General features: G+C 42.6%; 1 protein-coding gene across 2 annotated transcripts in view; it reads right to left on the minus strand.

Annotated features, from left to right (window-relative positions):
- Positions 1 to 22181, minus strand: part of LOC144603436 (protein O-mannosyl-transferase TMTC2-like) — a 190288-nt gene that overhangs the window by 53068 nt on the left and 115039 nt on the right. For both annotated transcript variants that reach the window (XR_013548623.1, XM_078416635.1), the window contains exons 5-6: positions 11265 to 11350; positions 9489 to 9673 (exon numbers count right to left, since the gene is read on the minus strand). Coding sequence is in view for 1 of the 2 variants with exons in the window: in XM_078416635.1 (XP_078272761.1) it covers positions 9489 to 9673; positions 11265 to 11350 (271 nt within the window). In the remaining variant the exon portion in view is untranslated. The remainder of the gene's footprint in view (positions 1 to 9488; positions 9674 to 11264; positions 11351 to 22181) is intronic.

A 22181-nucleotide genomic window follows, 5' to 3' on the forward strand; every position in this document is an offset into this window, starting at 1 on the left:
TCTGATACAGATGAGAGGAGACCCGAGGAGATGATCAGCCATGATCGTCCTGAATACACATGAATAAAGGTATATTTAAAATAATAGACAAAAAGATCTAGAGTGGAGATGAGGAGAGAATTGATTCTGAGAGTTGTGTGAATCAGATTGCTCTAACTGAGGAGGAATGGAATTTCATCACAAATTTGGTTAAGTAATAATGGTTAAGTAATTGTGTAATTGAGATGGAATCAGCAAAAAGCTTTGATATGGGGCGATGTATATTTGTTTGCTGAACAGAAATCCAGCAAAGAGTAGGTTAATTTGCCTCTTGCACAGTGTTTAATGAAATACCCAAAATAGCCATTTCACATTGATAAACGTAAATTTTGTGATAAACAGTGTCTCTCATTTCTTTCACTCATTCAAGAATTATTTCTTTGGTTAAAGGTAATTTGTGGTACATTCAGCAGGTACTCTTTAATCTAATCTATTGACTCTTTAAGTTTGGGTAAGTATGGTGTTGTATTTAATATGTGATGGATTGTTTAAAGATATCTTTGCAGGATTATCCAGATAAACTGGGGAGTTTTGTTCAGAATTGGATTCTGCTGAAAGATGAGAGACAGGCACCAAATTGCCCATGAGAGAAGTTAGCAGCAGCCACTTACTAAAATGGTTGCAGGGATCAGCTAAATGGAGAAACTGAGGATATATTCAGAACAAAGAAGTTTGAGAGGAGATTTATTAGAGGTGACACGGCCTTCATGGGTTTAGTTAGTCAGAGTGAAGAGAGAAGTAGTTCCCATCGATGGGTGACTCAAGGATCAAGGGACACACATTCATAGCGATGGATACATTACTGGGGAATGTGATGAAAATGTTTGTACACAAAGAGTGGTATAATCTGGAACTCCAAATGGTAAAACAGTCATCAAGGTCTTTCAAATTGGGTTTGGATAAGCACAATGGGAAATCATTTGCACAGAAAGAGGATGAGACCTGCAAGGTTGGTCTCCAAAGAACTGAGGTTAGCTCAGTCTTCGCTGGCCTCACAAAAGCCTTCAACTCCATCAACCCAAAGGTTTGTGATAATTCTCTTCAAATGGCTTTGCCTTGTAAATCCAGTCAAATTGTACAACAGCCATGCAACGAAGTGCAAGACATGAATCTAATCAATGCGTCTTCTGATGATCCAATCCCAATGCAGGCTCAACATGACCGTTGTCACTCCAAACCCCATCTCAATCTTCCTCATTCCAACAATGGACCTCATCTTCAACAAGTTCATCTTGGAGTGCAGCTAATCCACAGGACAAATGGAAAAATGCTGAATCTTTATTGCCTTCACTCCAGAACCAAGGTCACTCCAATTTCAGTCACTGAACTGCAGCATGCAAATGGCATCTGTGCATATCACACTGAGAGACACAACTCCAAGTCATCACTGATGTGTACACTGAAACTGGTGAGTGAATGAAAATCGGATTAAAATCTGTAAAATGGAGTATTTCCGCAAACCTGTCCGTGCTGCTCAACACCATCCCCTCACAATAAATATCCATGATTAAAAACGTGGATGGCTTTTCATATCACACAAAGGCACTTGTCAATGGCCAGATTCACCTGCCTGAGGAAGGGTCTCGACCCAAAACGTCACCCATTCCTTCTCTCCAGAGACTCTGCCTGTCCCGCTGAGTTACTCCAGCTTTTTGTGTCCATCTTCGACCACTTCCATTGCACCAGCACAGGTGTTTGAAGACATGGACCTCAGACATGGTGCAAGGAGAACGTTAATTCTAGTCCTCCTACATGCTTCAGAGACATGAACTACCTTCCAACCAATGCTTTTTCCTGTAAATGTTCCAACATGTATAGCAATGTCCCAGCCAACATCCACAACACCAAGGATCTAATTGCACTCACAGCTCTGTTCGGAGCCTTGACTGATCATGAAACCCAACACCAGACTCCCGAAGCTGGCATTCTGCTCTGAACTCAATCATAGCAAGAGATTGTACAAAGAACAGAAGAAATAATGCAAGATTTTCTTAAGGCATTCTTGATAATAATGCATTTCACAAAATGCTGGAGTAACTTAGCAGGTCAGGCAGCATCTCAGGTGAGAAGGAATGGGTGACGTTTCGGGTCGAGACCCTTCTTCAGACTTGATAATAATGTAATCAACTGATTAATCCCTGGCCCATGACCATTCAAAATGAGAAGGAACTGAACACCTCATCTCTTCAATAGGAATAAGTAAAAGACAAGTGACAATATTGAAAAAATGCAGAACTTCCCAAACAAACCTTCTGTCCTCCCTTCAGAAAGCTTAATTACAATGACCAGCCTATCCACCCAACACCAGGAGTTTCATTTATGCAGATGACCTGTGTATTACAACCCAAAGTGCTGACTTCCTTGAGGCAGAAGCTACTTTGTGTGAGGCTTTAGTCAACCTGTCCTCATACTACAAAGAGAATCACCTGAGAGCCAATCCATCTAAAAACCCAAGTCTGCACCTTCCACTTGAAGGCCTCCTCCTGCACCTATTGTCTATTGTCTATATTTAGAAGGATGAGAGGAGATCTTATCGAAACGTATAAGATTATTAAGGGGTTGGACACGTTAGAGGCAGGAAACATGTTCCCAATGTTGGGGGAGTCCAGAACAAGGGGCCACAGTTTAAGAATAAGGGGTAGGCCATTTAGAACTGAGATGAGGAAAAACTTTTTCAGTCAGATAGTTGTGAATCTGTGGAATTCTCTGCCTCAGAAGGCAGTGGAGGCCAATTCTCTGAATGCATTCAAGAGAGAGCTAGATAGAGCACTTAGGGATAGCGGAGTCAGGGGGTATGGGGAGAAGGCAGGAACGGGGTACTGATTGAGAATGATCAGCCATGACCACATTAAATGGCGTTTGCTGGCTCGAAGGGCCGAATGGCCTCCTCCTACACCTATTGTCTATTGTCTAAGAACAAGTATGCAAATCGAAGGTTGAAGATCATATGGAATGGAGTTAGATTGGAGCACTGTGACAGTCCAGTCTATCTCGGTCTTCATCAATCTCTGACCTACAAAGCACATATCACCAAGCTTAAAGGAAAAGTCAGTTCCAGAAATACTCTTCTTAGCAAGCTGAGTACCTCAAAATGGGGAGCAAATTCTAAAACCATTCGACCAGCAGCTCTGGCTCTCTGCTTCTCCACTGCTGAGTATGCCTGCACAGTATGGGAGCGTTCAGCTCATGCAAGGAAGATTGATCCTGTGCTAAAAACAAGCTGTCGCTGCATCTGTGCATGCATGAAACCTACCAAGACTGACAACATCTACCTACTCTCTGGCATTGCACCTCCTGGAATCAGAAGAGCTGTAGCCAGTCAAAAAGAACGCCTCAGACAATCAGAGGATGAAAGACACCCCCAACACGACCACCCTTTGCTACTTCAGCGTTTGAAATGACGCAGAAGTTTCCTCGCTTCTGTCCATCCCCTGGACTGCAGTGCATCGTCCAGAAGACTCAAACTCTGGGAAGAGAGATGAGAGAAATCTCCAGAAGACATTCACATGGCAATCGATCCCTCTGAGAAACTCCCACCAGGTTCCGATCAACCGTGGATAACCTGGCACAGTCTCAACAGACTGCGGACAAGCATGGGGAGGAGTAAATCGAACATGCTGAAGTGGGGAGATACTGAAGATGTGGCAGACTGCGTGTGCGGACGGGGCCTCCAGACTATGGAACATCTCCTGAGCTGTGACATGCTGCATGACACATGCACTGTAAACGATCTTGCAGAGGCCAACGACGTGGCACTATAATTTGCTCGCTATTGATACACAGCTGTGTGATGACACAAATAAATAAATAAAATTCCAACAAAAGCACCTAGGATTGAGGGTAATATCATGTCATGGTACAGAGCTGGTTGGCAGACAGAAAATGGAAAGTGGGAAGAAACACTAATTTGGCATTAATTTGTCAGTGGCTGGATCCCCGATATTCACAATATACATTAATGATTTGGATAAGGGATTTAAATGTAATATCGGTCCAGGTTAGTGGATAGCACAAACTCTGGTCGGAGAAAGAGCATAAATCTAAGTACTGGAGAAACTCAGCGGGTCAGGCAGCAGCTGTAAATGGACAGGAATGTGCTGACGACATTTCAGGTTGGGACCCTACTTCAGACTAATCTGACCTGAAAGATTGTCCTCCCATTCCTTTGACAGATACTGCCTGACCCGCTGAATTACTCCAGCACTTTTTTTTGCTCAAGACTTTGGCATCGGCAATTGATGTGTCTCCATGGTAGGAGAACGAGCATGCGGAGAGGGCCCAGAATGATTTGAATTGGTTGAATGAGTGAGCGAATGTATTCCAGGTGCAGTATAATATGTACAAATATGAGGCTATCCACAATCGGGGCAATAGCAAGAAGGCATATTATTATTTGAATGGCAAGAGATTTGGAAAGGGATTAATAACAATAACATCTAGATGCTCTTGTACAGCACCTGATGAAAAAAGTGGGAAGGAGTAGCATGGTGTTAGAAGACAAATGGCATGTTGGTCTTCAAAGCAGAAGGAATTGAGTATTACTGTAATTGTACAGGGCCTTGTTAAGCTTATGTCTTGACTAAGTGAGCAAGAATGGCCTTCTTATCTGAGGAAGGATATCTTGCAATGGAAGGTATCACAAAATGCTGGAGTAACTCAGTGGGTCAGGCAGTATCATCAGGAGAGAAGGAATGAGTGATGTTTCGGGTCGAGACCCTTCTTCAGACTGATGTCAGGGGAGGGGGCGGGACAAAGATAGGATGTAGTAGGAGAAAGGAAGACAGTGGGAGAACTGGGAAGGGGGAGGGGAAAGAGAGGGACAGAGGAACAAAAACACATACCGGACTCATCCATTACAGTTTAATAGAATGAGCAAAGACTAACTGAAACTTATAAAAATCCTGATGGAACTGCACAGGCAAAATGCAGGAAGGGTGTTCCCAATAGGGATATAATCCCGAGCCAGGTCACAACCTAAGCATATGTGGTAAGCCATTTAGGAAGTGAAATGAGTGTAAATGTTTTCATCCAAAGAGTGATTATCCTGCGTGATTCTCTACATGGAAGCCAATTGAGGCCAATGCATTAAATACATTGAAGGAGAAGTTAGCTAAGGGCTCAAAGGTTCAAGAGATATGGGGAGAAAGGAGGATTAGCATACTGATCCCTGCTCCTAATTTCTATGTCCTATGGGTTTAATCTGCCTCACTTGCAGCAAAACATACAGATCCCACATTGACTTTATTAGCCACCTTAGAACCCACAAAAATGGAATGGAACAATTCATCCATAACCCCTCAGAACAGTCTCAGAGGCAGGGAACAAGAATGGGTTCACTAGTCAACCCAAAACATCACATATCCATGTTCATAGAGTCATAGTCATAGAGTCATACCATGTAGAAACAGGCCCTTCGGCCCAACTTGCCCACGTCTATCAACACGACCCATCTACATTGGTCCCACTTGCCTGCGTTTGGCCCATATCCTCTTAAACCTATCCTATCCATGTATCTGTCTAAGTGCTTCTTAAACGTTGCGATAGTCCCTGCCTCAACTACCTCCTCCGGCAGCTTGTTCCATACACCCACTACCCTTTGTGTGAAAATGGTACCCCGCAGATTCCGGTCAAATCTTTCCCCGTTTATCTTAAACCTATGTCCTCTGGTTCTCGAGAGATGCTGCTTGACCTCCTGAGTTGCTCCAGCAGTTTGTGTCTTTTTGTGTATTAACCAGCATCTGCAGTTCCTTGTTCCTTCACTGGGCCAAATGGCATTCCATGCTAATTCCATAATGACTTCAAGGTCATGCAAGTTAATCCATCAACTATGAACCATTCTTCTTACACAATTTGTAACTAAAAGCCTAGTCAATGTCCAGTAAAAGTCTTTAATCCACTCGTTTCATTAAAGAATGTGGGAAAATGATTATGTATGTTATGTTGAGTTTTAGTACATAATAATTATCTACCTTCCTTCCTTTTGTGATTTCATTTGAGCATCTTCATTCTAAGTCAACTGGTTATCCAAAACACATGAGGAACTCAAAATGGGCGTTATGGTGGCGCAGTGGTAGAGTTGCTGCTTTACTGCACCAGAGACCCAGGTTTGATCCTGACTACAGGTGCTCTCTGTAGAGTTTGTACGTTCTCCCTGTGACTACGAGGTTTTTTCCCCGAGCTCCATTTTCCTCCCATGCTCCAAAAACGTACAGGTTTGTAGGTTAATTGGCTTCAGTAAGAATTGTAAATTGTAGGAATTGTCCCTAATGTGTGTCGGATAGTGTTAGCGTACGGGGTGATCTGTGATCGACGCGGACTCAGTAGGCCGAAGGGCCTGTAACCGCGCGGTATTCATAACCTAAACTCTTTCTATTACCATCAAATCAACGATAATGCTAACTATTTTAAGATCCTCACCAGATTAACACAGTCTTCATTCGCTCATGACTGATATCTTTTTTATCTACGGAGAGGCTGATCTCTGAACCACACAAAAAGTTAGCTGCCAGATCCAATATTTCATCCCTTGTATTTTGAACACTAACCAGTGACATCCATTAACAACTGGCCTGTGGTCCCCGCAAGCTGACAATGCTCCAGTATATATGCCAACCTCTGCCATGAATTTTGCTCTGCACTTTTAACTCACTCCAGTTCAAAAAATAGAATATTTAACTTTGCTCAGAAAACAGGAGGTGTTTCACTAGATTTAGATTTAGATTTTTAGATTTAGAGATACAGCACGGAAACAGGCCCTTCGGCCCACCGAGTCTGCGCCGCCCAGCGATCCCCGCACATTAACACTATCCTACACACACTAGGGACAGTTTTTACATTTACACAGTCAATTAACCTACAAACCTGTACGTCTTTGGAGTAGGTTTTCTTCCTGGGTACCATTTATCTCTGATGTAAGTTAACTTTTTTTATGCCTCCGATCAATAAATCTTTCATACTTTCTTTAATAATAAACTCCAGGAGCTCCCAGAGATAACCATACTTCATTCATTATCCTTCATCAAAGGAACACCATTGCCATGAACAAGATGAGCATATGTTGCTTGTCTCTCATTGTCCATGAGGAGGGAATAATGAGCAGGCTTCTTCAATGGCTGCAGAGCTTCTAGTTAACGGACTCGCCACATTTCATTTGCTCGGTACTTCAGGAATTACATGCAGTGACAAGGAAGGAAAAATGGAATGAATGAATGACCAAGGATAAAGGCCGTGGGCATCCAGTGAACATACTCCCTCATTTGGCCTTTTTCAAAGGACTGATTCGTTTCAAAATGTGTGGGATTTTCTGATAGTTGTAATGTTGCTAGGCAAAGGTTGACAGACTTCAGAAGCAAGCTTGGTATATGAAGTTAAGAATTGGAGTGGACAATGCCTGCGGAATTTCACTTCATTGTGCCACATTGAAATGTGCTGCATGATTGAATCTCCAAGACAAAAATGCCATTGATAATCCAAGTCGGAGGATGACTGGGGTTTTCCTTTTAAGAGCATCCTAGAGGTAACATTCCAATGCAGAGAGGGGCAGAGAGCCAGATTTGACAGATGGACTACAACACCGTCTCAGTGCTCAGATGAGTGTGGCTGCAGACCCAGCAAACCATCACTTGCAGAGGCGGGTTTACATTTGTGTAGGAAGGAACTGCAGATGCTGGTTTGAACCGAAGATGGACACAAAAAGTTGGAGTAACTCAGCAGGGTCTGGCAGCATCTCTGGAGAAAAGGAATAGGTGACGTTTCGGGTTGTGACCTTTCTTCAGACTGAGAGTCAGGGGAAAGGGAAACGAGATAGACGTCACATAGAACAAATGAATGAGAGATATGCAAAAAGCACCGATGACCAAGGAAAGGTGGAGCCCACAATGGTCCATTGTTGGCTGTGGGGTAAGTGATAGCAAGTTATTCCAGTTTGTTACAATTTAATTAAAAAACCCCAGGAGACTGGCACTGGACACCAGTTTCAGGTGGGTTCACTTTAAGTAAAATAAATCCTCGATGTCAGCTCTTCCTCAAGGCCTGTAGTCCCCACCACAGCTGTGATCCCACTCCCTCCCCCCCGCACACTACAGCAACTCACTACCCCTGTTAGAGTTCATCACAACCATAACTACACCTCCCACCAGCAACTAATCATGATTAAACCTTTCCCCATGTCCCAACCCTATCTGTGAGCTCCCTGTCAGCCCAACCCAACAGATATTCTAACTCATCCTTCCTAACTGCGCTCTCTCCACTTTAGTGAACCATTACCTGTGATCCATTATCTGTATTTTTTCCACTTAGTCACGGAGTCATACAACATGGAAACAGCCCCTACAGCCCAACTTGCCCACACCGCCCAACATGTCCCATTTACACTAGTCCAACTTGCCTGCATTTGGCCCATATCCCTCGAAACCTGTCCTATCCACATACCCGTCTAATTGCTTTTTAAACGTTGCGATAGTCCCTGCCACAACTACCTCCTCTGGCAGTTCACTCCACTCACCCACCACCCTTTGTGTGAAAAGGTTACCACTCAGATTCCGATAAAATCTTTTTCCCCCCATTCACCTTAAACCTATACCCTCTGGTTCTCGATTCCCCTGCGCTGGGCAAGAGACTCCATGTGTCAACCTCTCATGATGTTACACACTTGTTCCACCATTGCAAAGCAAGTGAAAGAAATGCCTTTCAGCTTGTGAAGTATGCAAGCCCTGTTCTGTTGTGGACATCATGTAGGACTACATGAATAGCACTAGACACTCAAGAAGACATATATTTTACTGGTCATACACCATGCATTTAAAGTGCCAACGAAGTTCTGGTAACTATTAGTATAAGAAGATAACTGCAGATGCTGGTACAAATCGAAGGTATTTATTCACAAAATGCTGGAGTAACTCAGCAGGTCAGGCAGCATCTCGGGAGAGAAGGAATGGGTGACGTTTCGGGTCGAGACCCTTCTTCAGACTGATGTCAGGGGGGCGGGACAAAGGAAGGATATAGGTGGAGACAGGAAGATAGAGGGAGATCTGGGAAGGAAGAGGGGACGGGAGGGACAGAGGAACTATCTAAAGTTGGAGAAGTCGATGTTCATACCACTGGGCTGCAAACTGAACAGGCGAAATATTAGGTGCTGTTCCTCCAATTTCCGATGGGCCTCACTATGGCACTGGAGGAGGCCCATGACAGAAAGGTCAGACTGGGAATGGGAGGGGGAGTTGAAGTGCTCGGCCACTGGGAGATCAGTTTGGTTAATGCGGACCGAGCGCAGGTGTTCAGCGAAGCGATCGCCGAGCCTGCGCTTGGTTTCGCCGATGTAAATAAGTTGACATCTAGTTCTGGTAACTATCTACTTTAATGGCTGGATAGGCTCTAATGACTTGACTACTCCAGTTCCAATATATCTTGCACACTTTCTGTTGCAGTTGTGCGTCTTATTCTGCTCCTACCTCATGCTGTCCTTGTTCATGCTGAAGTTTGCCCAAGTTGTATAAGCAGCTCGTTACTGAACTCCTGTGCGTGTGAGGATCTTTGAGGTTTTCATCTGAAATGTCAGCACATATAACAAAGGTTCTCTTTGCTTCTTCTAACCGGCCCTGGTTCATTAAAATAATCCCAGTGTTCAAATAGGCAGCTGCAAAAAAAAGGTAAGAGGAAAGAATAAACAACTTCCAGAAATGTTAATTAAGCACAAGGGATATGGTCCCTTTCTCCATATATTACAATATCATTTTGTCGCAGTGATCTAAAATGTCCACAGTTAACCATTGAAAAAGATGCTGTGGACTACCATCAAGTTAATGTGTGTATCAAATACAAAGTAAAATGGTCCCATTGTTGAAGCAATCATTTGTTTCAATTCAACAACTGGTGTATAATGGTAGAGAATTTGCAAGAAAGTCATTTGAAGTGGTTAACAACTCTTACATAAAACATGTTTCTGCTAAATACTGTGCATTTAATTCGCTTATGTGGCGGCACCCGGGGGCTAGGCCACTCCCTTGGTCATTCCACTCGGCACTCAGTGGACGGGAGGGATTAGGTCACTTCCTGGGTCAGTCCCCTTGGGTCAGGTGGTCTGGGACTATAAAGGGTTTGGGTGTGTCGACTCACCTTTCTTCTTGAGTGCGGTGTGTGATACTACAGGTAATACAGTTATTAAAGTTATTGATTACTCACCTGGCGTCTGGCCTGATTACCGCGGTGACCGCACCCACTACACTTACTTATTTATATTTGCCGACCAGTGTTTCCCAAAGTCTATGGGTAAGTAACTGCACCTGGATTTAGCCAAAAGCAGTTATCACCTTTCCATGGAAATTCTTGGCTCTCTTGTATCTATGGTTAAACCAGGAACTCATTGCAATTGATGTGCGGGGTAAATCCATGCCCTTCTAAATTAAGGCAAAACACATGGGGCAGCGCGGTGGCGCAGTGGCAAAGTTGCTGCCTAATAGCGCCAGAGACCCGGGTTCGATGTTGACAATGGTTGCTGTCTGTACAGAGTTTGTACGTTCTCCTCGTGACTGTATGGGTTTTCTCCAGGTGCTCCAGTTTACTCCCGCACTACAAAGACGTACAAGTTTGTAGGCTAATTGGCTTTTGAAAAAAAAATTAATTGCCCCTAGTGTGTAGGGTAGTGTATGGGGATCGCTGGTCAGTGCAGACTCGGTGGGCCGAAGGGCCTGTTTCCGCGCTGTATCTCTAAACTAAACTAAACTAAACTAAACATTGGCGCACAATTTGCACAATGCCAATGCAACATCAGATGAAATGTATATCTCAAAATAAATAGAGCTCTCCAATTAGGAGTGGTTTATGCCGATCCTTGTCATTTTAACTTCAGTCTGTAGTTTTGAGCAGAAACATATGGAAGAATCAAACATCAATGAACCAGAACTATTTTTAAATAAATAAAATAATTGGCAACAAAAAAACATATTTTGCTAATTGGGTGTAATCAGTCTTTCATCACCGTTGTGAAATCATGTTTTCATCACTATTACTGCAAAGAGAAATGGCCATAAATTACCATACATGGCCCTTTAATTGGTTCAACGTAATGATCGTTGACCAACTCACATTTGGTTTGTTTTAAAATAGTACCCCAAATCCGGAGAGCGGTGCTTTACTTTAAATGAAAAAAAAAGTATAACTAATTAGCTATTTTGAAATGCAAAAAAAAAACTTTTTAATGTTTTCAACAAGGTTAGACGGTTACTTACATGCCAGTGTGGGTCTACTACCAATGGCCAATTTATAGTAATGTAGTGCTTCTGTGAACCGGTCATTTTCCTGCAGGAGCAGCCCTCTGATATTTAAAACAAAATGCAAAGTATTCACTACAATGGCCAAGGCATTACTGAAATAAAAGTGTGCTGAAAACAATGAGCATATTTGATTGAGAAAGGCAGGATTAAAGACAAACGTTGCATTGATGAAATATTGCCAGAATGATTCAAAATTGATGAAAGCAGCATTTCCATGTTTTCTCCCCAAACTAGGTTCTCAATTTCAACAACAGAAACACAGTTCCTGGATACGTATACAATGATTTCTCTTCAGAGTATTTGAGGAGCATACTCTCCTTCTACCTCTGGGTTGTCCATTCTCACCATGATGAAAGATTCTTATGATCAGTGTTCCCCAGAGCCTTTTGCCCTTGTTTCTGACTTTGAATGGTACAGGGCTCAAACAATTGCGTCACTTTTCTTGAAATTTGCCTGCCCCCCAATGTTTTCTTACATTTTTTGTTTACTGAAATGGCAATTTGTTTGCTTTTGTTTTAAAAGATATTGGCCATCTACTGTCAAATCAATGTAGTTAATATTTTTGAAGAATAACTTCCAAGGTTGCCTCTGAATCTTATTTTGGTTGCTGGGGCAATTTTACAATTTAGAAACTGCCCCTTTGCTCCGACCAACCACTCACACTAGTTCTATGTTATCCCACTTTTGCATCGTACACACCTGGAGCAATTTACAGAAGATAATTAAGCTACAAACCTGCACATCTTTGGAATGTGCGAGGAAGGCAGAGGAAGCCCACATGGTCATAGGGAGAATGAAAAAACTCCACACAGACAGCACCCGTAGCCAGGATCGAACCCGGATCGCTAGCGCTGTGAGGCAGGAGTTCCACTGCTGCGCCGCCGTGCCATTGTGCCAACGCAGAGAACCATCATTTGCCTTCCGGTAACATTGATGTTCCCAGGGAAGTGAATGTAAAAACATTGTTGGGAAGTCCCATACATGCCCAAAGATGACAAACACTTTGGGCCATTCGGGATCCTTACTGAAGCAGGCAAGAGCTTTGTTGAGATTCAGAAGTTCTGGCTGATGATTTTGTTGAGAGCCCATGCACATTTAACTGACAGAAACCAGGTAGCATCAACAGGGATGAATATGCTCAGAAGTTTTATATTGGAGACACTTGGGGTAAGAAAGCTATGAACAAAAAGTAAATAACAGATATAAATTACTTTCGCTTTCTTTATAAAGAATTTTTCAGGCTATCCTTCCGCTGGCCGCAAGCTCCAGTGTCTGCCACTGTTTAACATATCTTTGAAAGGGCACTGCAAAAATGCTATGAAGGTAAGAATTTCATTCAAGGAAAATAGGAGTCAATAGACAATAGACAATAGGTGCAGGAGGAGGCCATTCGGCCCTTCGAGCCAGCACCACCATTCAATGTGCACCACCATTCAATGTGATCATGGCTGATCATTCTCAATCAGTACCCCGTTCCTGCCTTCTCCCCATACCCCCTGACTCTGCTATCCTTAAGAGCTCTATCTAGCTCTCTCTTGAATGCATTCAGAGAATCGGCCTCCACTGCCTTCTGAGGCAGAGAATTCCACAGATTTACAACTCTCTGACTGAAAAAGTTTTTCCTTCCTACAGATTTAAATTGTTGGGTATTTTAAAATCCATTTTCTGAATTTTGCAATTATCCTCCCAGTTCCTTTCATAGTAGTCTTGTTTAAAGCAAAACTGATACAAAGGAACACCAAACCATTTTATTATACTTTCTTTTAAATTCAAACTTGTACCACTATATATAATGAACTACACATTACTCTACTTGTACAAAGTTCAAGTTCACAACTCCTGGGTCGGGAACAGCAGGGTTTCCTCGTGCTCAAATGCAAACTCCGGAATCTAGCTGTCAAGTGGATTTGCAGCAAAAATAGGAAACAGTTGCTGGAAGTAAACTTTCAACATGCGCCATCCTGTCATTGAGTAACATTGGGCTCCAGGGTTCTTTCTCAAAGTCACACACAAGGACCTAAGCAAACGCCAACATCCAATGCCATCTGGTATTTGGACTGGGCAACATGAAGGTCGGAAGAGCCTTGAGTCCACTCTATCATTCCGTAGATGGAGTATCCAGCTCCCAACTAATGGGGAAACAGAGATGACAGATCTTTAGGAGGGATGAGACAGGAAACCTAAGACCCGCAATCTGATCAGTCACTACCTTAAGACTGAGCGGGTTCAAGGGGCCAGTTTGCCTTTGCTTGCTATTTCTTATGTTCTTATCAACTGCAAGAGACACAGATTGAAAGAACACATGCCCGTGCATAAAGGGATAGATTACACTGATTGCAGCTGTGATAAGGTACAAATGTCAGATCTGTCAGCTTCCCTGTTGTGACCTGACTGACCTGCTCAGCATCTCCAGCCATGTGGTTCCTGTTTTTGTAACAGATTCCAAGCATCAATGTAGCTTTTATCTTTATTTTTCGTTTGTACCATGATTGCCTTGAAGGAAGGGAGACAAGTGTTGTTGCAACTCTGCGCCTTTCTCTGGTAAAATAACAACGTGAACAGTTTTGGTATCAACTTATCTTGTGCTCGGGAGGATGGTACTCTGATATTAGATCATTCATTGATATTCCCCCCAAAAAATTGCAAACGCTAAGAGTCTGAAATAAAAACATTAGTTGAAACAGCAACAGGCCAGAGAATGTATTTAAGATAGACACAAAATGCTGTAGTAACTCAGCCGAACAGGCAGCATCTTTGGATAGAAGGAATGGGTGGCGTTTCGGGTCGCGACCCTTCCTCAGACTCTTCTCTCCAGAGATGCTGCCTGTCCCGCTGAGTTACTCCAGCACTTTGTGTCTACCTTCAGTGTAAACCAGCATCTGCAGTCCCTTCCTACAGAGAATATACTCTTGGTTGTGCAGCTCAAGATGGCATTAGGAGTTCCAGATGTCTGTTGCTTTCCTGCTGCATGCCCAAGACCACATTTTCAGTTATTTCATTGTGAACTTGTGACTCCTTCCTCTTGCAAGTTGATCTTGGGACAGGGTTACTACAAGATGACACATCTGATCATGAATGTTCAGAAGCAAGTTAACCCTGGATGTCTGAGGGTATCATTGGTAATGAGCCAGCCAGATTGCCTCCATACTTCCTCGCGACATAGAAGGAGGCCATTCAACCCATTGAGTTTATGATGGCCTGCATAGCAATCCGATTACGTCACTAATTTTCCTTGCAACCCACTGTTCCCAAATTCCCATCAATTTCACTATCCACCCACTTACTCAGGGCAACTTATAGTAGCTAATTAACCCACAGATCATTTGGGATGCGGGAGGAGACCAGAGCATCAGTTGGAAACCAGTGATCTCCCTGACTCTGAGAGTCATCCGCTCCAGTAGATGAGCCACTCTTCTACTTGGTGAAGCCTCACAACCAGGGGCTGAAAACGTTCGTACGGAATCAGAGTTACGGATTCTTCTTTAATTTATTGTTCAGATCTGGGCACCTGAGGCAAGACCTGCAGTTATTGTTCATCTCCAGTTGTCCGTGGACTTTGTGGCTTGTTGGACCATATAAGAGTCAGCCATGCAAGTGGGTCTGAAGTCAAACAGAAACAAGGTACGAGACGCAAATGAGTTCTCATAACAATACGAGAGTTTTGTAGTCATCATTGCTGAGTCAAAATGCAATTTTCCTTTTTTATAATTACAGGTTATTAACTGAATTGTTAAGTTGTTGTGGTCGTAATCGAACTGAGGTTTGCGAATTTTTGTCACAACCAGACATTTGTGAACAAAACACGCTGACAGAAGGTGGTGAGTGTAAGGGAATGCATGGGCAGACGAGGTGGTTAAAGGAGGTACTATAAAGACATTTGAAAGATATTCGGACAGGTACGTGGATAGGAACGTTTTAGAGGGATGCACTGGCAGGTAGGACACGTATAGATGCGGCATCTTGGTCGGCCTGGGCATGTTGGGCCAAAGAGCCTGTTTCCCTGCTGTATGACACTATGATTCTTTGACTCCAGGGGAACCTAATTCCTGACAAGATAAAGATAGGAAAATGATGTAGTAGCAGCGATCGGAGAAGTTCCACTAAAATCTTTGAAAGGAACAAAAACGTTATTTTTATGTAAGGTTCACTGTCAGGATAAGTCCATGGGAGCTGTGGAATCTAGACTCTTACGTACAACACTTAAGTTCAGTTTAGTTTAGAGAACAGGCCCTTCGGCCCACCGAGTCCATGCCAACCAGCGATCCCCATACACTATAATAATAATAATAATAATAATAAGCATTTATTTTATATAGCGCTTTACCAGGTGCTCAAAGCGCTTTACAAAAACAGTCATAACATAAAAACAAACAGACAAACTATCCTGACGGAGAAGCGGCGAACAAACAGCGCCAGCGTCCTCTCACGTCAGGGTCCGGCAGTAGACAACAAAAAGCACAGGACACACAGATACAATTTTAACACAAACAGCCATCACAGTGATTGCTCCAGGCACACCCTCACTGTGATGGAAGGCAAAGAAAAGTCATTATCTCCTCCTCATTCTTCTCCCGTGGCGCCACGAGGCGATCGAGGTTCCCAACTTTTGAAGTCCCCACCGGGCGATGGAAAGTCCCAGGGCCGAGCCGAGCAGGCCGATGAAGGTCCTGAGCCCCCACCGGGCGATGGAAAGTGCCGTGGCCAGGCCACGCAGGGCGATGAAGGGCCTGCGGGCGGGTCGATCGTACCTCGCGCTCCGGGGCGGTCGAAGCTGCTACGGCTGGAGCTCCCGAAAGCCGGTCGCCAGCCAGGGACCTGCGAGCTCCCGATGTTGCGGTCTGCAGGGCCCACGGCCGAAGCCTCCGAGATGTTAAGTCCAGGCCCTGCGACCGGAGTCTTCAAGGTCGATCCCAGCTGGAGGCCGCCGACTCCACGGTGTTAGGCCGTAGCGCGAACGGAGATACGACACAGTAAAGGTCGCATCTCCGTTGAGGAGATTAGAAAAAAGGTTTCCCCCACCCCCCCACCACCCCCCACATATACAGAGTTAAAAATAGAACAAAACGTACATTAAACGATGACAATAGACAAAAAAACAAAAAAAAGACAGAGAGATTGCCGGTGAGCCGCAGCTGCAGAACGCAGCCCACGCCCCACTCACTAGCACTATTCTATACACTAGGGATGATTTACAATCTTTACCAAAGCCAATTAACCTGTACACCCGCACGTCTTTGGAACGTGGGAGAAAACCGGAGCACCCGGGGATAACCCACGCGGTCACGGGGTGAACGTGCAAACTCCGTACAGACAGTATCCATAGTCAGGATCAAGCCCGGGTCTCTGGCGCAGTGAGGCAGTAACTCTACCGATGCGCCGCCCCTAAGAACCAAGGGTAACTCTGCATTTCCAAGATGCTGGCATTCCATAATATATTAATTCAAAGCTTCTCTCTACAGCAGTCATCCCATTGAATATTGATTATTAAAAAACATGGTATTATTAAAAAAAGAAACATTAAAGTCTTAGAGAGTATTTGTTCATCAACAAATAATAGAACTTCATTCAATGATATTTGCTTTTGGTTAAAAGTAATTAATATTTTTATAATGTGCCTTAAGAAAATGTCAGAAAATTATAATAGCGTATTGTATAATGTATCCTTTCATTCTGTTTGTCATTGGAATGTCTTTAAATCAAAACTAAATATGAATTTCTTTATCCTAATCTGAAAGTATCCCAAAACAAATGTTTGCTACTTTTGTTCGAAGCCCAGTTTATATTGAGCTTGTTATCAAACCAAGTACCTGGATATAATTGGATGCTTAGGGGGTAGGGGGGGGGTAGGTTGCCAAATTGGTTGACCTATTTAACCATTATTCCAGAGACACGAGTTTGAATCCAATCTCATTTTGGTAGCTAGAGAATTTAAATTGGAATAATTAAATAAAACCTGAAATTTTAAATAGCAGAAGGCATAAACTTACCAGACATTTGTAAAAAAATGTTTCACTAATGTCCTTCAGTGAAATTAAACCTATCATTCTCACCTGGACTGTCCTACATGTGGCCCTAAACCCACTAATGTTGTTGAGTCTCAACTGCCTCCTAAATTAAAGGATAATTGGGTATGGACAATAAATGACAACATTACCAATGGCAACACCCACCATCCATGCGACAAATTACAAAGTCCCTCTCTAACAGTAAGATAGTTTGTAAACTAAGTCATCTATCTTAACAACTATAAATTGGGTTGGCATCCATTGTTTTGACCTTGCTAATAATCCAGTGAAGTATCTTGGTACATTTTTGATGCATGAACAATGCTCAATAAATGATTTTTTTTAAACGGCCAACTCACAACATGCCGTAGTTGTGAAGAAGGAGGATACTGACAAACATCTCCTATCCATGTACTCCAGAGATGCTGCCTGACAATAGACAATAGACAATAAGTGCAGGAGGAGGCTATTCGGCCCTTCGAGCCAGCACCGTCATTCAATGTGATCATGGCTGATCATTCTCAATCAGTACTCTGTTCCTGCCTTCTCCCCATACCCCCTGACTCCACTATCCTTAAGAGCTCTATCTAGCTCCCTCTTGAATGCATTCAGAGAATTGGCCTCCACTGCCTTCTGAGGCAGAGAATTCCACAGATTCACAACTCTCTGACTGAGAAAGATTTTCCTCATCTCAGTTCTAAATGGCCCAACCCCTTATTCTTAAACTGTGGCCCCTTGTTCTGGACTCCCCCAACATTGGGAACATGTTTCCTGCCTCTAACGTGTCCAACCCCTTAATAATCTTATACGTTTTGATAAGATCCCCTCTCATCCTTCTAAATTCCAGTGTATACAAGCCTAGTCGCTCCAGTCTTTCAACATATGACAGTCCCGCCATTCCGGGAACTAACCTAGTAAACCTACGCTGCACGCCCTCAATACCAAGAATATCCTTCCTCAAATTTGGAGGCCAAAACTGCACACAGTACTCCAGGTGCGGTCTCACTAGGGCCCTGTACAACTGCAGAAGGACCTCTTTGCTCCTATACTCAGTTGAGTTACTCCAGCACTTTGTCTTTTTTTGCACAACATGTGGTGGTGAGTTTGTTTTCTTAATAAATGTGCTAGCATATATTTTGAGTTTTGTGACTCGTGCACCCAGGAAAACTGTTTAGAGAACAGAAGCCATCATGAGCTGATTGTTATCTCGTTAAACCATCACTATATTTAGAGTCCGACAGTATTTAGTGTGGTGGGATTTGTGTCCTTGCAGTTTCATTGTTTATCATGACACAAAGGGTTAGTTTGCCTTCCACAAAACACCTTTATATTATACTAATAAAACTTTCAAATGAACAAGGAACTTCTGGAAATAGAGTGTATTAGAGTGAAACACAAGCTTTTGCGTCTGTTCTTATCAATAAAAACATGAGAAACAGGTGCAGAAGGGCAATCAGGCCTCAAGCCTGCTCCACCATTCTATATGATTATGACAGCTCCAAGCTTCAATCCGCATGACCTTCCCACTGCCTCCCCTTACCCTATAACACCCTTGTTTGTTGATTGTCTGCCAATCTCCACCTCAACTATATTCAATAACGCCACCTCCACAGATTTCTGTGTTAGAAAATTACAAAGGGTCTCAGGGACCCTTTGGTGCAGTGGTAGAGCTGTTGCCTTACAACGCCACAGACCCGGGTTCAATCCTGACTACGGGTCCTTGTCTGTATGGCGTTTGTATGATCTCCTTGTGACCTGCGTGGGGTTTCTCCTGGATCTCTGGTTTCCTCCCACACTACAAAGACATACAGGTTTGTAGGTTAATTGGCTTATATAATTATAAATTGTCCCTAGTGTAGGTCAATTGGCTTGGTATAATAGTGAATTTCCCTAGTGTGTATAGGATAGTGTTAGTGTGCTGAAATCACTGATCAGTGCGGACTCAGTGGCCTGATGGGCCTGTTCCTGTGCTGTATCTGTAAACTAAACTAACTTCCTGAGTGAAGACAATTTTCCTCATTTCCATCCTAAATATTTGAGCTCTGATTTTGAAAGGATGCTCCCAAGTTCAAGATAATCCCACAAAAGTGCGGCACAGTGGCGCAGCGGTAGAGTTGCAGCCTTACAGCACTTGCAAGGCTAGAGACCGAGATTCAATCCCGACTACGGGTGCTGTCTGTTTGGAGTTAGCACCTTCTCCCCATGACCTGCTTGGGTTTTCTCCAATATCTTCGGTTTCCTCCCACACTCCAAAGACATAAAGGTTTGTAGATTAATTGAGTTTGTATAATTAATAGAGTTGTATCTCTAAACTCAACTAAACTAAACTAAGGGGAAATATCCTCTAAGCAACCATCCATCAATCCCCTCAGAATACCATTTTTCTAAATTCCACTCATAATAGGTTCAGCCTTTCTTCATACATCAAACATTTGAGTTTGTTGACCTGTGATTCAATCTAATGATACATATTTGGCATGATCGATAGCTGTTCAACATTATGAGGTCAATAGGACAACATGTTCATGAATATCTAGCTTGTAATTTGATATTTGAGCACATCAGGGCAGGAAACTAATAGCCTAATTAATATCTGCTGCACCTTTTCTGCTTGCTAGAGCAGTCTTCATCATTGTGAACCTCCAGAAACCCAGAAAAATATACATTTGCAAAACATGAATTGATAACTTTCAGAGTTAAGAATGACTAACCAAAACAAGAAAGGAAAGCAGAATCTATGCACAGTGGGAAACATATTCAGAATCAAAGATACAAATGCCTAAAATCAATAGGGAGAGAAGTGTTTTTCAAAGCAGGTTCTTCAAAGCAGCACGAATGGATTGAGAAGTATGGGTTAATGGAGCGAAGTGTCAACATTCATGATCAGAGGGATGAGATGTATTTATTTTCAGAGGAGTCACTGTTGATAGACAGTGGAGGTGGCTGCACTCAGGAAAGTCTTTGACCCTGATACTTAAATTTACAGTTTCAGGGCTCTGTTTTCTAATTACTTTGGCAGCTCTTACATCTTATTGATTGCTGATATAATGTATGGTAAACATCAGACCATCAGAAAATCAGTACAAAGATTACTTACATTTGCTTAGTTTCTTTTATTCTAGAGATGCAGTGCGGAAACAGGCTCTTCGGCCCACCGAGTCCGCACCAACCAGTGATCCCCACACATTAACACTACCCTACACACACTAGGGACAATTTTACATTTCTACATTTATACCAAGCCAATTAACCTACAAACCTGTACGTCTTTGGAGTGTGGGAGGAAACTGAAGATCTCGGAGAAAACCCACGCAGGTCATGGGGAGAACGTACAAACTCGGTAGAGGCAAGCACCCGTAATCGGGATCGAACCCAAGTCTCTGGCGCTGTAAGGCAGTAGCTCTACCGCTGCACCACCAGTCCGCTACTTACATTTCTGTTCAGATCTTTTCCGCAGACACACTGATCCTTTCAACATGATAATACATCATTCATTGTTCATTTATCATTCAAAATAGAATGATACATTATTGCACTAATTATTATAAAAAGCAATGATAGTAACTAAATTTTTTTGAAGAGGTGTCCAATGTTCAATACAAGCTCGTATTATCATGCCATAACCTGGTTTCAATAAGGGATACAGTAACTAATGATTAAAGTGGTTAAAATATGGAGCTTACCACTTCCTGGATTAGTTGGGGTGGTTAACATAGAAGGATTTAACAGGGAGTTATATAGATACATGAGGAAAAAGTTAATTAAGATTATTTAGAATGTGAGGAAGTTCAAATGGACCATTAATTTTGCTGCTGTTAACATTACGATACTTTAATTATTCCATGAATTAAATATCAGGCCAGCTCTATTGAACTTCATTGGAATGCTGTAACCATATCACTAAATTTACCACGTAACTAAAGGTGTGGTGTAAATATGGTTAATGACATGTTAATCCATTTAATAATGTTGTGATTAAGTACGAATAATCCCGTCAATAATATGAAGCTCTAATAAATCACACCTTGTAATGCTAGGAGTTGCGGGATCTATCTGACACTAATTTGGCATTTAGTCCACAAACTTTAGAATGCCATGCAATCTTGCTGCACTTTCTCAGTATTAATCATTTCTGTATTCAGGAAACAATACAATATCTGGATTTGTTATTAAAGAAACATAATCTGTTATGAGTTTCCACGTTTTATAAATAGAAGATGATGTCGTTGAGCAGCACAGCACAATTAACGGAACATTCCAATCCCTCTAGCCAGCAAACAGCAATTATGGTCCTCCTGACTGTTTATATTTGACATATTTATTTTTGTCTAAATGCATGTAGGTTTATTCACTTTCTTTTCACAGCTGAAAATGCACAATTTGCACCCATAATCAACTGTGCCCAGAAAATACATAAGACTGGAAAAAATGAATACACTATGCATTCTTTTTTGTGATTTTAATATGGTTTCAATAGAGAGAGATTCATTTTAATTTTAGGTTTCTGTGGAACTGACAGCAATCCTGATTTAATTTATTAGAACAAACTGTGAAATGCTGCAGAATCTTTAGTAGGCAGTCAGTGCAAAGGGCAACAAATGATTAATATGTTCGGACTGATAACCAGGGGCACATAGTACCGTCGCTATGTCAGTGCGGGGGTTGATAGCCATATATTGTGATTTGACCTGAATCATTTGGATCTATTTTAAGTACATAGGCCAGATGAAGAAACTATCTTGTAGATGGATAATCCAGAACAATTTCTGTGAGTCCTGTGGTAGTACATAGGAGATTTGTAATTTGTGTCAAGTGGACTTTAGAAATGAGGAGGGGGAATCTGAAAACTCAGGTGAGATGAGAGGCC

The sequence above is a fragment of the Rhinoraja longicauda genome, chromosome 20, assembly GCF_053455715.1.
Source record: "Rhinoraja longicauda isolate Sanriku21f chromosome 20, sRhiLon1.1, whole genome shotgun sequence".
NCBI classification, from domain to species: domain Eukaryota; kingdom Metazoa; phylum Chordata; class Chondrichthyes; order Rajiformes; family Arhynchobatidae; genus Rhinoraja; species Rhinoraja longicauda.